This window comes from Carassius gibelio, chromosome A3, assembly GCF_023724105.1.
Source record: "Carassius gibelio isolate Cgi1373 ecotype wild population from Czech Republic chromosome A3, carGib1.2-hapl.c, whole genome shotgun sequence".
Classification (NCBI taxonomy): Eukaryota; Metazoa; Chordata; class Actinopteri; order Cypriniformes; family Cyprinidae; genus Carassius; species Carassius gibelio.
Genome location: NC_068373.1, coordinates 5,488,840 through 5,504,860, shown reverse-complemented (window position 1 = coordinate 5,504,860; position 16,021 = coordinate 5,488,840). Strand labels below are relative to the sequence as shown.

General features: G+C 41.5%; 2 protein-coding genes across 2 annotated transcripts in view; one reads left to right on the top strand and one right to left on the bottom strand.

Moving 5' to 3' along the window:
* LOC127944320 (protein HID1) overlaps positions 1-11,364 on the top strand; it is a 30,272-nt gene extending 18,908 nt beyond the window's left edge. The window contains exons 17-19 of the mRNA XM_052540208.1: positions 9,600-9,691; positions 9,771-9,929; positions 10,347-11,364. Of these exons, the coding sequence (XP_052396168.1) occupies positions 9,600-9,691; positions 9,771-9,929; positions 10,347-10,410 (315 nt within the window). The 3' untranslated portion in view covers positions 10,411-11,364. The remainder of the gene's footprint in view (positions 1-9,599; positions 9,692-9,770; positions 9,930-10,346) is intronic.
* A 14-nt stretch (positions 11,365-11,378) lies between these two features.
* LOC127944346 (proton channel OTOP2-like) lies at positions 11,379-15,784 on the bottom strand. Its single transcript, XM_052540226.1, has 7 exons — positions 15,678-15,784; positions 14,524-14,906; positions 14,205-14,341; positions 14,057-14,115; positions 13,561-13,709; positions 12,519-13,333; positions 11,379-11,984 (listed from the first exon to the last, which is right to left on the bottom strand). The coding sequence occupies exons 1-7, from the start codon at positions 15,719-15,721 to the stop codon at positions 11,814-11,816; spliced, it is 1,758 nt and encodes a 585-aa protein (XP_052396186.1). The 5' UTR covers positions 15,722-15,784; the 3' UTR covers positions 11,379-11,813.
* Positions 15,785-16,021: the final 237 nt, after the last annotated feature.

Sequence of the window (16,021 nt, the reverse complement as noted above, 5' to 3'; positions counted from 1 at the left end):
CAAACAAGGTGCGCGTCTACAGTCTTTGTCTCCACTGATCGTCATGTACAAACATTTCATTAAAATGAACTGTAACTCCGTGAATACTCAACGAAGAGACATGAGAGAGATATCTATAGAAAGCCTGGAATGTCTACTTTTAAACTAAACAAGTGCTGCCGAAAACAAATATTCTGAGATAAAGTAATCCATATGAAAACAACGCAATGTCTGTTTTTCATATCTCCGCTCATTATATCTAATGTGACCACGCCCCCGCGCTGAACGCGCTATTCAGATTCAAACTGAAGCGCGGCTTGAATACGCCCACACAGAAGAAAAAGCAGCCAGACTATTCTTCAAGTTTTTATTTTATTTTACTGTTTGCTTCGCGATGAGAGGACTAAGACATAATTCACCCCAAAAAGATGTGATGTGGTTGAGGATTTGAGAAATGGATTTCCTGAATGAAGCACTTTATTCAGCAGAGATCATAAACATGAGTAAGTCTCTTTTTATTTATTTGTACTAGTTTTCACATAACGTGTAAACATTTTACTAGTTAGACTTTTTCCAAATACTTTTTCCAAACTATAATTCCTGACTAAATGTATAATCAAGTGAAACATTATGAAGTTTCATTAACAATATACAATACTATACCATTCAAGAGCTTGATGTAAATAATATAAATGTGACAAATAGAGATAACTCTAACAAATGTAAAAACAATGCAGTTCTTTCGATTTATTCCCCCTAAAAAAACCTGAAAAATATTATCAGCTATTTTCAACATTAATAATAAAAAATAATAATAATAATAATGATGATAATAAATGGGGTTTATTTGGTAGAAAATAAGATTGTTAAAAGGATTTCTGAAGGATTGTGTGACTAGAGAAAGGATGCCAAAAAATTTATGTTGTGGGATAATTAAATATATTCTTAATAAACTACAAACATAAAATTATATACTTTTATTTTGTTCTCTTTCTTGTAAGTCCTCCCTCAGAGTGGCACAGTTGAATGAGAGGCTCATTATGCAGCTCATTATGCGGGCCTTTGTCTTCTCAGGTGTAAATCACAATGATATTCATGATAGTTGACGCCTACTCGCATATGACTTTTACCAACAAAAAGTGTTTTAGAAAATTTAAATCAATATATTGTTTTCTGTGAGTGAGTAAACAAGATGATTTTCACATCAATCAGAAAGAAAAATTCTAGGCTACAAGCTCCAGTTCTCAACTTTTCCGGCAACCAATTTTATGTATGTGTTTTATTGCCTTATGCAAGTGATTTAACATTTTTAGTTTTTCACTAACCATGCATAACATTTTTTTTCTCAAAAATACAATCATGTACATGCATGGGTTTCACATATTATTATAGCCCAGTTTGTGCTGATTACAGTGATATTAGACTTTACCCATTTAGATATTTATAAGAAACTGAAAAAAGCACAAATGTCAGGGCATGACAAAACTTCTCAAGGCCCCAAAAATACCCTTAGACTCCAGAGGGTTAAAACCTGGGGTTGTGTTTGTTCTCTTCTGAAATAGATGTAAGCAGATCTATAATTTTTAAGACTTTCCTGTATGTAGAAGTTCTTTCCTTCCATGTAGTAAAAAATACCTCAAGTTGTTTTATTCCAGCTGTGCTCCATTTTCCGGGCTGCTCTCTTTAGGGTGAAAGTGTCCTCATTATTCCATGGTGTCAGACTTTTTTCCTTAATATTCTGTAAGCGTAAAGGAGCAAACGTATGTAAGTGCTAGAAAAGAGAAAGTCCATAGTTTCTGTTATACCATCACGTTTTTCTGAGCTATTGGATTTGCTGAGGAATTGAGACAAATCCAGAGGATTATTTACAAAGCAGTCTTTTGTGGTAGAAGTGATGGTTCTACCATATATGTAACAAGGAGTTGAATTTGCACCTTTAAACGTGGTTTTATTAACAAAGTTCGGGAGAAGCACGATCAGATAATCATCCAATTTGGCACAGGTTCATCTCGTTTAGCTAATAATCTTAAATAGCACGCAAGCGTATATATATCCAGTCTTCCTACCTCCTGTCCCACGACAGTTTTTCGGCAGGACAGTTTTTCGGCATAGACCGTTTGTCAGCATTCGGTTCGCTCTGTCCGTCATCTTATCACAGGCCCAATCTTCCTTCCGACGAAGATATCTATCCGCCGAACACCAACAAGCGTCATCGCGTCAGCTGCTCTTCTCGTCCAAGCCACACGTTGTGGCCAAAAGCTCGTGCAAATCCTTGAGCTCGCCTCACTCGACAACACGATTTTCTCACTAGGACCGGGCTCTCTTATAATGCTGGATCGCAGCCGTGCTCCAGTTCTCAGCGCAGTAAACCTCTCTCGCTTTTTCAGCCGTGGCGCAGTTCGATGCTGCCTCCACTAGCGGCGAAGACCGTGCGTTGTTGTAGTGGCATGTCGTTCGTGAAAGAATCGTTTTTTTGAATGAATCTTCTAGGCGAACGAATCGTTCTCAGTTTACACTCATTCATGAAGAATTTTTCAGAGTTGTCATCCACAATGAGCGAGTTTCATATGAGTCTCAGAGATCGAGAGCTCTCATTCGTGAACGAAAGGACTAAACCGGTATACATGTCGAGTTGATTAAACGGATACATGTCGTTCGTAAACGCAATGAACTGGTACATATCTTATCTTAACAAAATTGATGAGAGTAAACCGGGTCAGTTAGCCATTTAGCATGTCAATCTTGCAAAATGTAAAGCGCAGTTATAGGTACTGTGCACATATTGTTTACATATTTAGCATACAAAAGATAAATTCCACGTTTAATCCCCGATTTATGAACGTGAATATATAGATCAATATATGAACCGTCTGACCAAACAATTAAAATGCTAATCATGCAAGAAAACCTCGTGATTTGCTCATCTGAACAATTTAAATAGACGTTATATATAGAATGCGCTTATGAAGACGCCAAAATTTGTTAAACGGCGTTATGACTTAACTCTGTCCGATGACGATGCCACTTTTTAACCACGAAGCAAAGGCTTTTTGCAGAGTTGTCATCCACACCGAAATGTCTAAAGACATTACATTTGCTTTACTGTGCATGTTTAAACCTCACTGAGATGATACAGACATAAGTTTCATGCAATTATTCCGGCAGGATCAATTATTTAGGGACATATTTCACCATTTACTGGCATGATTATTCAGAATTTTTCACGCTACTGCCTCGTGTTTGGCTGCAGAACAACAAGTGTGAGTAAATTTTCTATCGTCTTTTTAGGACTGTTATATGAAAAGCATGCAAAGTAAATGTCTTTAGAAACGGCTTGAATTTGAATTACTGCAATTAACGTTACTGCTATAGACATGTCTATTGGTACAATGGTTTATAAAACTAAACATGCTACATTGTTTCAAAGCCTCTATTTTCACAGTCCATACTACAACAGGAAAACAGCATCCCAAATTTATCTGCTCCGGAGGCTGTTTAAAAGGGCCCGAAGGTCAAAACAAGAGGAAAAGATGCTTTTCCAACAGGACTGTATTAATTCAGACAAGGTTTGAGCAATTGTCAAATCAGCCAACAACTACTGCAGCCAAAGCAAGCATGAAGCTACTTTTACTTGCAACACGGGCCTGCACATCTCAGTATTTCCATCCTGTTACTTCTGCTAGCAGTGCAGGCTACACAGGTTCTTCAAGACATCACACACCCCAGCCCCTTCCCACGACCCACAGCTACAGCAGCTGAAGCAAACGTGAGGCCGCCTCCATTCGTAAACGCGCCCTCAACTCTTCCGCTCCCTCATGCTACTAACCATTTTTCTGTTCAGTGGCCTCCAGCTCCAGATTTGCCAGAAGGCAGAGGGTACCAAGACCTATTATTGGTCAGGCCGATTATTTTATTTATTTATATATCTATCTCGAACCCTCTTCAGCCAACCCCTCTAACGCCAGCTCATCCCCTTTCACTAAAACTCCTAATCTACCATAGCTAACTCTCCTAACATGCCCTATCTGTCTGTAACGGTCAATCCTCACTTCAGCCATCCTTCCGCAGGAGCTTTCTCTGTATCTCCCCACCGCCGCAGCATTGTCCGCTCCCGCAGGAGCCTTCTCTATATCTCCCCACCGCCGCAGTATTGTCCGCTCCTGCAGGAGCCTTTTCTGTTTTTTCCTCACTGCCGCAGCAGTCTCCGCTTCCGCAGGAGCCTCTACCTATATTTCACCACTGCCGCAGCAGTGTCTGCTCCCGCAGGAGCCTCTACCTATATTTCACCACTGCCGCAGCAGTGTCTGCTCCCGCAGGAGCCTCTACCTATATTTCACCACTGCCGCAGCAGTGTCTGCTCCCGCAGGAGCCTCTACCTATATTTCACCACTGCCGCAGCAGTGTCTGCTCCCGCAGGAGCCTCTACCTATATTTCACCACTGCCGCAGCAGTGTCTTCTCCCGCAGGAGCCTCTACCTATATTTCACCACTGCCGCAGCAGTGTCTGCTCCCGCAGGAGCCTCTACCTATATTTCACCACTGCCATAGCAGTGTCTGCTCCCGCAGGAGCCCTTTCCATCCTTCCCTACTGCCGCAATTCTCGCTGCCGCAAGAGCCTCAAAAATAAATAAATAAATAAATAAATAAATAAAAATATATATTTTATGTCCATTCTCCAATTCAACCTCATCAGGCTCGCTTTTGTCTAACTCCGGAACGCCCAATCTAAATTCACGATGGACCCTCCTTTCATCAACGACTCTGGTTTAAAAATATTAGTAATCAAGTATTCTTAAAAAAAAAAAAAAAAAAAAAAAAAAAAAAAAAATCCATCGATTAATCGAGTAATAAAATAAAATGTGTTTTTGCTTAATTATACTGATGTGCGCATGCACAGTAAATCTGATGGGTAGGATAAAATGTCAGGACCCCGGACTTTTATTTAGTCGGGTTGACGTACCTTTTCAGTTCTGTGTATGTGATGTGATGCTAGTTTTACTTAAATCAAATGGTCAAATGCTCATGAACTGACTGTCAGAGCAGTTCTGGAGATGTTGTTCAAGTCCTTATTCAGTGAGACCGCAGACGCAGAAATTACCGTGAGCGTAACGCGCGCTTCAGTGTGTGTGTGATAAAGGAAGTCGCGCTCCTGCTCCATTCATTAACAGAGACACACAGAACATGCAGGATTTACATTTAAATACTGTTCCGGCTTAATATTTAGAGATATTAATTCGTGAATTGGATGTAAGTGCAATTACCTATTTTGATTCATTCATTCAAAAAAAAAAAAAAAAAAAATTAATAATAAAATAAATAATAATAATAATAATAATTGGCAAGTTCTTTGCCATTCCGCGTTCAACTGTAAATTCCGTTTTTGTGACTGGATTCCGCGATCCCCTCCACGTTTTCTGCATCGCGGAAATTGTAGGGCCCTAGTTGTGGTATGCTAGCTCTATCTTGCAATGGACACATGCCACAACGTTCTCTTTACGTCCTCAAATCAAAACACTGCTGACTCCTTGCAGTACGTGATTTTCGGACGCAGCGCTTGTCTCCTTCCGCCAACAAAAAAAAAAAAAAAAAAAAAAAAAAAAAAAAAAAATTAATAATAAAATAAATAATAATAATAATAATAATTGGCAAGTTCTTTGCCATTCCACGTTCAACTGTAAATTCCGTTTTTGTGACTGGATTCCGCGATCCCCTCCACGTTTTCTGCATCGCGGAAATTGTAGGGCCCTAGTTGTGGTATGCTAGCTCTATCTTGCAATGGACACATGCCACAACGTTCTCTTTACGTCCTCAAATCAAAACACTGCTGACTCCTTGCAGTACGTGATTTTCGGACACAGCGCTTGTCTCCTTCCGCCAACAACAAAAAAAAAAAAAAAAAAAAAAAAAAAAAAAAAGCGTTGTCACATTTTAAAAAATACAATAAATCATTGCGAAAGAACCTGACGTGAGATTTAGAATAAATTAAAAGAGGCTTCGAAGCAGAGGAATTTTCCTACATCATTTTTTGTAATCGCGTTACTCGAGGAATCGTTTCAGCCCTAAACTTAAGCAGCTCAAAAGGGGCCTCTCACATAATCCGATAGATGCCCTCGGTTGTTGCTCATCAGACATTTAAAAAAAAAAAAAAAAAAATATTCCTCCTTAAATCATGTTGTGTACTTGAATAATAGAAGCCTCTCAGTTATCGTTTCTTCGACCAAAGTAAGGGCCCTCCAGCCATCGTTACAATCTCCTTGCCTATTTCAGCATCGGACAGGGCTCTCCCTTCCGGTGCAGCTGGGCAGTGGCTCCCTTCGGTCGCAGTGTGAGCCTTTCATCTGTCATTGAGTTGCGCTGCGCGCTCAGCGGCAGACGGGGTTATCCCTCCCGGTGCAGCAGAGCCACAGGCCCCCTTCGGTCGTTGTGACAGCCCTCCATCCGATGCATCAAATTAAGCCTCGTATACAGTCGCAAGGGGGACTCTCCCTTCCGGTGCAGCAGAGCCGCAGCTCCCTTCGGACGCAGCGAGAGTCCCTCCATCAGTCGCGTTTTCTTGCCTACTTTGTATCGGACGGGGCTCCCCTACCGGTGCAGCAGACCCACGGCTCCCTTCGGTCGCAGGGTGAACCCCCCCGTCTGAGTTATGTTGCATGCTCAATGGCGGACCGGGATCTCCCTCCCGGGGGAACACAGCCGCTGGCTCCCTTCGGTCGCAGCAGGAGCCCTCCATCCGATGCATCAAACCGTGCCTCGAATCTTCTTGCCTATTCTGCATCTGATGGGGCTCTCCCTTCCGGTGCAGCAGACCCACGGCTCCCTTCGGTCGCAGGTTGAACCCCCCATCTGAGTTATGTTGCATGCTCAAGGGCGGACAGCGTTCTCCCTCCCGGGGGAAAAGAGCTGCTGGCTCCCTTCGGTCGCAGTGAGAGCCCTCCATCAGACGCATCAAGCCATGCCTCGCATCGCAAGGGGGACTCGCCTTTCCGGTGCAGCAGAGCAGCAGCTCCCTTCGGACGCAGCAAAAGTCCCTCCAACAGTCGTATTCCAGTTAGCGTCAATCAGGGCTCTCCCCTCCGGGGCAGCACTCCTGCTGCAGAGTTGCGAACCCCCTACGGAGGCTGGGAGAACCCTCAGAGGCAAAAAAAAAAAAACGTGCCTCCATAAACCCGCAATGGGGGACTCCCCCTTCCGGTGCAGCAGAGCCGCAGCTCCCTTCGGATGCAGCGGGAGTCCCTCCAACAGTCGCGTCTCTTTGCCTTCTCAGCATCGGACTAGGGCTCCTCTTCCGGTGCAGCAGACCCACAGCTCCCTTCGGTCGCAGTGTGAACCCCCCCATCTGAGTTATGTTGCATGCTCAACGATGGCTAGGGATCTCCCTCCCGATGGGGTACAGCCGCTGGCTCCCTTCGGTTGCATTAGGAGCACTTCATCCGACGCGCCAAACCGCGGCTCGAATCTCATTGCCTATTCAGCATCTGACGGGGCTCTCCCTTCTGGTGCAGCAGACCCACGGCTCCCTTCGGTCGCAGTGTGAACCCCCCGTCCGAGTTATGTTGCATACTCTATGGCGGCCAGGGATCTCCCTCCCGATGGGATACAGTCGCTGGCTCCCTTCAGTCGCAGTGAGAGCCCTCCATCAGATGCAACAAACTGCGCCTCGTACTCAGCCGCAAGAGGGACTCTCCCTTCCGGTGCAGCAGAGCCGCAGCTCCCTTCGGAGGCAGCAAGAGTCCCTCATTTCTTGATATCAGGCATCGTGCTCCTCCCATAAGCGGCACGGAGGGCTCGCTGGTAAGACGTTGCGAGCTGCAGCTCTCGTCGAACACTGCACGGGCTCTCCCGGTCGCTCTGCATTTTCTTCCCAACACGCATATTTTGGGGGGCGACTAAATTTTAGCTCTCTGGCTGCTGTCCTATGTCTTTAAGCTTCTTTTGGGGAGTTATTTGGGTTCGGGCTATGCTCCGGGCCCGGACCCCTCCCCCAGGACAGCACGCCAAAATATGCCTACTATTTGCCTTCAGATTAGATGTAAGGGTGAACTCGTGAAACGTGGTTTTATTAACAAAGTTCGGGAGAAGCACGATCAGATAATCATCCAATTTGGCACAGGTTCATCTCGTTTAGCTAATAATCTTAAATAGCACGCAAGCGTATATATATCCAGTCTTCCTACCTCCTGTCCCACGACAGTTTTTCGGCAACCCTCCTCCACCCCAACTCCTCACTTCTAATCTATTTATCCCAAATTAGGGATAGGGGGAGTTATTTGGGTTCGGGCTATGCTCCGGGCCCGGACCCCTCCCCCAGGACAGCACGCCAAAATATGCCTACTATTTGCCTTCAGATTAGATGTAAGGGTGAACTCGTAAACTATATGGAGTATAAACAAAATAATGATCTGAGATATCATCACAGAATTTCAACACCATCAACATCAATTCCATATGATAGTATTTAATCTAGAATATTATTATGACAGTGAGTAGGTCCTGACACGTGTTGTCTAACCCTAATGGAATTCATTCATTCATCTAACCCTAATGGAGTTCAAATACTGAAGTGCTAAACTATTCATGGCTTTATAAGTAATAAGCAATATTTTAAAATCAATGTTTTGATAGGAAGCCAGTGCAGGGCTGACAGAACTGGGCTAATATGGTCATACTTCCTGGTTCTAGTAAGAACTCTAGATGCTGCATTTTGGACTAGCTGTAGTTTGTTTATTAAGTGTGCAGAACAACCACCCAATAAAGCATTACAATAATCTAACCTTGAAATGTTACGGCCCTAGTACTGAGCCTTGATGTACTCCATTCTGCACTTGTGATTGATATGACATCACTTCATTCACTGCAATGATTTGATTACAGTCAGATAATGATTTAAACCATGCTAATGCACTTCCATTAATGCCAGCAACGTTTTCTAATCTATTCAAGAGAATATTGTGGTCAATAGTGTCGAACGCAGCACAGCAACAGAGAGATACAACCACGATCAGATGATAAGAGCAGGTCTAAGGAGAGCATTATCAGTAATAAGATTCTAAATCCTGACTGGAAATCCTCACAAATACCATTTTTCTCTAAGAAGGAATATAATTTTGAGGATACAAACTTTTATAGTATCTTGGATAGAAAAGGGAGATATTAGATAATTAACTAGTTCTTTGGGGTCATGTTGTGGTTTTTTGATAAGATGCTTAATAACTGCCAGTTTGAAGGGTTTGGGGACATATCCTAATGACAATGAGGAATTTATATTGTATTGTATTAATAACTGTATTGTTTTAATAACTGGGGTTATGTTTGTTTTCTTCTAAAAGAGACGAAAAATAATCAGATCTAGCAGCTTTTAATGCTTTTCTGTAGGATAGTATACTTTCCTGCCAAGCAATACGAAATACCTCTAGTTTTGTTTTCTTCTATCTACACTCCATTTCCACACATCTCCAAATCCATCCAACAATCGACTCATAGAACCAAGTCCCCGACTACATTTTTTTAATTAAACTCATATGCATCTGCAAATAAAAATATCTGTCAGTACTTTAATTGCAACTAAGAACCACAATTTCAAGTATGAATAAATAAATATGTTGTCTGGACTCATATTGCAGGTCCTGTCCTGGAAGAGCAAACTCCCACTGCAGACCATCATGCGATTGTTGCAAGTGCTGGTGCCACAAGTGGAAAAAATCTGCATTGACAAGTAAGAGGAGAGTTAGTCATTGATAGATGTATGTGCTGTAGTTTGTTTTGATGCTGTGAAATGTTGCTTCTTGAATTAGGGGTCTAACGGATGAATCTGAGATCCTGAAGTTTCTTCAGCATGGCACTCTAGTGGGCCTGCTGCCTGTGCCCCATCCCATTCTCATCAGGAAATACCAGGCCAATGCAGGAACTGCCATGTGGTTTCGCACATACATGTGGGGAGTCATTTACCTGCGGTTAGTATGACATTCAGTTTGTTCTCTGTTTTCTCAGTGGGTGTTTTTCTGGGAAGAATTTGTCATTTCAAGAAAATATGACAGATGTATTTTAATGTAACATATTCAGGAATCTGAAATTCATCTTGAGATTTGATTTTATCTGTTGGAATTTGTACTGGATATGTTCAAGGCAAAACAGGCTATGATATTTTGTATAACTTTTTTATACTCATGGGCATTTGATTATCTTGTGAAAAAAGCGCATTCATTCTATTTTTTTCACCCCAAAATAATGCTCCTAAAAATAAGCATAAATAATAATAAATACAAATTATAAAAAATAACATTATTATAAATTTTTACTTTCTTTGGATTTTGAAGGAACAAATGCACACTACTTAAAGAGTTTAACATTGTTCTGTCTTTTCACGGTAGTAATGTGGATCCTCCCATCTGGTACGACACCGACGTGCGTCTCTTTGAGATCCAGAGGATGTAAGAATGAGCTGAGAGCCCGCAGACTTCATATTGCCTTGTCATTTCGCTTTAACCCATTCCCTAGAGAAGAGGCGACACATCATAGACTGTGAGAATCCACAAGAAGTGCCCATAGCTGCCGGACGGCCTATCAGTGGTCTGTTTGCCCTGGCTGGTGTACAGATGATAAAGTGTCTAAATATAAATCATGCGCTCTGATAGTAAAGGCATACTGTGGTTAGCAGCTTAGGCAGCCTGGATATGTGAAACTCTCTCACTGTGGTTTTTATAGGAACTTGTTGGTGCTTGTTATAAGAAGGATTGCTATTTATAGTATAGAGAACCTTATGAAAAATTGATAGGAAGTTGTTAGATAAGAAGCATTGGAAAAAGCATCTCGATTGTATTATGACCACAAGAGGGCGATCTTGATAAATCCTCTTTTTTTGTTATCTGTTAGAATGTTTGCATACATACTCCCAAATTTCACTGTAGTTATGTCAGGTATGAAGACTAACTGGAAGGAAAATTAAGAGGAAATATCAAAAGCTGGTTTAGATTAACTGCACCAGTATTCATATACATCACGAAAGTGTAAAAAAAAGAAAAAAAAAATTGTTTTCAAAGTATTATATAGCAGTTGTTTGATGGTATAGCAATATCTCTATTTTTGTCGGCATATCCGTTTTACTAATGAGATACTGTAAATATTGCTTGATGTTTAAATTAGAAACGATGTCTAATATATGTGAAATATATGAAACTATCTAATGTTGACCAATAAGCTTGCGGTTACTGAATTTCTGAATATGTTCATCATATTGTTTAAAGTGCCGAGGACTGTAACCAGAATGTTTTTCTTCATTTGCGTGCTTGTGGAACAGATCAAGACATTGCATTTGTACATGTATTTTAATGTTTTGTGTACTTGTGCAATAATCATCCAAATATACTGAGAGGATGTAGAGTACAAAAACACAGTTGTCTTTGTGTCATGTTTCCAGTTCAGACCTCATTTCACCATAAGGAACAAAAGCATTAAAAAAACAGAGAGTACAGCAATATGTTTGCTCATTTTAATCTGGGTACACAGTGACCAGAATAAACAGAAATTGGGAATTCACAGGTGCTAATGAAAAGGTGGATCTCTGGTACTGCTTCCAGGGGATTTCACTGCACTGCTAACAGTCAAATGCCTGTAACAGGATTAGGCCATGTTTCAAATGATACTGTGGTATCATTCTCATATTTAAAAAGATGGTCTAGACACACTCAACACACTAACATATCGTTGTATTATACAATACAAATTTAGTAAAAATAATACAAATTCTCTTTCAAATAAACAAAAAGACACTATAAAAATATCTCTATTTTACAAAGATGTGTGCATAAACTTGTACAGTTCTTGAGTGGTCCGTTGATTTACGAGATGAGGCACACCTCAAACAGACTAGCCACTGAGTGCATTCGGTAGAAGATCCCAAATGGCATTCCAATATTCACAACTGCTGCCCACGTTTGGAATTCAAATATGTCTGATCCAACGGTGTTGTCAAACTGAGGCCGGGCTCCAAAGGCTGAAATAATCCAAAGCTACAAGACACAAATGCAATGTACACAATTAGATTTAAAACGAATCTCTGACCCAGACATAGAAATCTAGGAGTTATACACACATAGGATGCATTTAGAAAGGAACAGTAAGCATTGGATTTGAAGTGGCTTTTTAATGCCAGGCTTGTCAACAGTAACAACCACAAAATTAAGGCAAACAAGACAACCATTGATCATTAATAATCAAGGTGCTTACTCCACTCCCAGCTTCTTCTGATTTTTTTATGTGATGAGCAATAAATAATAATAATAATGTGATAGAAGTTAATCCGATGCATGAGTATGTTAATAAAACCATTAACCAACCATACGAAAAAAACTAAGCAAGAATTTATCCTGTATGCATGCCCTCTAACTAGGGTTGCAAATTGGCTACATATTTTGTCAAAATTTTTTTGAAGATTCCAAAATATGTAAAGCTTCCAAACATTTTGGAATGTTCCTGGAAACGTTCCACCCCTGTGCAACCCTTCCCCAATAAACTCAATAAAGAATAAGGAGTCGGATACGTACAATGACATTGCAGAATAGCAGGAAGGTGCAGATCTCCTTCAGGATCCTCCTCTTCCAGGGGAGTTGACCCTGAAGCAACTTCAACGGCATGGGAAGCGTGTGAGCTGGGACGATAGAGCTGCTCCGTCTTTCCAGGTCTCTTTCTCTTACAGCCATGACGTTGGTGAAGACGGAGGCAGTCTCCGTCTCTTTGAAAGGCTCCCGATGGAGGCCCTTGATGAGGAAGGCATTCTGTAGGCACAACTGGATCACAGTCAGAATAGAATTGGTCAGGTCCAGCCTATTTACGTGCCCCTGGACTCCTGATGCCAGAAGAGCTACTATAGAGAAGTAATAAATGAGGTACTGGCCCAGGGACGATCCCACAATCAGTCCCACGTCCAGACTCCGCGTAGGGCTCTTCGCAGACACCGGATCCCTCTTATCCATCCGGAAGATTATACAACCAACCAGAGTTGCAATGGACATCAGAAGGAGGGCGACTATGTTCATGGTGTAATGCATTATCAGAGCTTCCTCCTTCTTTTTCGGATCCTCCTTGGCCACATCCACTTCGTACATCACAAACGTAGCCAGGCCCGCCACCAGAATGATCAGACCAGCAACCGGACCAATCAGAACGTCCCACAGACTGAAGTGCAGATTGTGGCTGTGGTGTTCATCCATCTGGCGACCAATGTTTTTCCACATGACGTAGGACATGGCTGATGCAAAGAGGCTGTACTCGATGTTGAAGGGATACAGGTAGAAGTAGGCCTTCTCAAAGACATCGCACATGTCATGAATACATTTACATTCACTGTTTCCAGAGCGGCCTGAGAGAAAGACAACAGAGTAAGTCAATGCAATGCTCTTAAAATGAAGTATAATGATGCAGGGATGCAATGATGCTTTTAATGTGAAAATTGCAGTTTGGCTGATGATTGGAAGCCAAGCCTCATGGCTAATGTTGGGCAGCTTGACTGCTATCTACACAAAGACATCAACACTTGTCAATATACACAACTTGCAATGTGCAATGTGGTTCACTGATGTTAAGCACCTTGTGATGTGACATTGGATCTGTGACCGCCGTTTGAAGAAATGTTGGATGAAGGGTTGACTGGAGCCACTGTTTGATGGAGCGACTCCTCTGTCACCGCCATCATCCACACCGTGAGGTTTGTAGACAGCGTCAACATCAGACCACAACTGCAATCAGAGAGTAAATATCACTATACAGTAATGCAAGCAGCCATGTTTCATAGAAGTGTACACTCAACACAACAGTCAATGCACATCAAACCTTCAGTCGGGCAAACATTTCCTTGAGCTAACTTGTATGCTCATTGCTTCACACTGAGACGTCATACAGATCTACAGCCAACGGGCGGTTACAAACAACTCTTTTCATTTACAGTTCTGAAAAAGCGTTTGATCATTTGCCTACATTTGACAGATTTTACAATTAATTCATTTTCCTGACTGTCAAGACCAGGAAATAAATTGACAAAAGCAGACAATAATAACCAATGTCTGCATAACGTCCTAGAACTCACCCTGTGATGATCTTCTGTATCTGCACGCAGTCTTTTGCATGAACCCAGAGGACGTACGTCTGGAATATGGAAGAGAATATATTTAAATGATCTAGAAATACGAGAACAACTAAAACAAAACCATTCTTTATATAAAGTTTGAACCTACCTGCACAATGACAAACAGAGCTTGCACAACAGGGAAGGCTATCTTCACCGGCGACTCGCAGTCTTTACGACCCACGTAATAAACAATCTTAAAAATATCCATGATTACACTGCAGATGCCAAAAAGAACCAGTCCACCTGATAAATACAGAAGCAGAATATAAAGACTTCAGACTACTGTAGACGTCTACAAAGTAAACGAGATTTTACAGCATCACAGCGAAAACCCAGAATTAATTTCAGAAATTCAGATTTAGTGTGGAATTTGATTCAAAAGCCATTTCTGATGGCCATTTTTGATCATACAAATGAAGACTTACCTCTCAGCCAAATTGGTCCAGCATGGCTGTCTTTGTAGAGCACTGCATTGCATACCCTGGAAGTATGGATTTTGTAGTAAACCATCCATATGGTGGTGAGAATGACGAGGAAGATGAGGAAAATCAGGAGATGAGAAGAGGTGATCTGGACCTTGTTGAAGACGCTCCCGCTCACGATGGCGATTCCCAGGAGCAGGATGTTTAAGGAGATGAATCCAGACAGAAGCCATCCCCAGTTGCGTCTCTGCTCCATTGTTTTGAACCCTCCATGGGCAAGTACCGGATCGACCGTCTCTTCATGGGAGCTAACCTGAATGGTGGATATCTGGTTCTCGATGGCTTCAAGGTCTTTCTTTGTCGTCATGTTTCCTGAATTAGAAGAGCTGTCCATGAGAAAACACAAGTCAGTTTGTAAGTGGAGCTCCAAGATTAAAACAGTCCGCCTGATTTGCGGAGAATGAACATGTGAAGAACTTCTACAAGTAGTCAAGCAAAATAATTACACGAGCTGTATAAATACTTCAACCTGCATAAGTATCCAACCAATCACCTGTCTTCTCTTCCGCTTACATCTAGCCCTGCGTCTGTCCCACATCAAAAGGGACCTGCATCCTCAAATCTGATTTGTTAATGTTGGAAATGATTTCACCTTTGCTTGCACTGGACCAAAGCCAGCCAATAGCTTCCAGGTATTGTGTTAACAATGTATAACAAGAGGGCTACTAGCAATCTACACTCATGAAGGAAATGTGAGGTACTGATCAGACACCTTCCGCTCTGAGTCATCGACAAATATTGAGCTTTAATATACTTCACTCATATCTGTTTCCAAAAAAATATTTAGCCTTTATTTACTCAGCTTGTAGCAGTTTTCTGAATAACTGCAATACTGACCTCACCTGATTTCACTGTAAATGTTGAATTGTGCATTGTTTCTTTTGTGTCCTATGAGAGTAATGTATTAATGGTGATTATTAACGTCAAGACACACAATACTAACAAGCCCTTTTATCCAAAGTGACATTATTAGCAGTTCCACAATACAGAATTTCAAATGTTAACATAGTACAAAAGCTATACTAGATTAATTGTCATATACATTTACATTTATTCAAAATAGCACTATTCAATAAGACTATTGGTTAGTGACTTACCACAAGCATAAACCGCTGGCCTGCTGAGGAGCGTGCCACCTCATCGCTTATATATATTCACCTGGTGACGATGATTTAAAGCCGTAAAACTGAGGGACCTGTAACCTGTCAGACACAACACACAGTACACAAATAATTAGAACAAAATGTATGAACAATTTGACATCTACCATACACCGTGCAATTACAGGCATTATAAATCTTCAAACATCAGTGGTGGTGTGTATGATAATGCCACAGCGATGAGGCATCATGATATATATGGCATCTATATACAGCCCCCATAAAAATAAAATTGATGCAAGCATAAATCCAGTTTTTAATGACTGGTAATTCACAGAGTT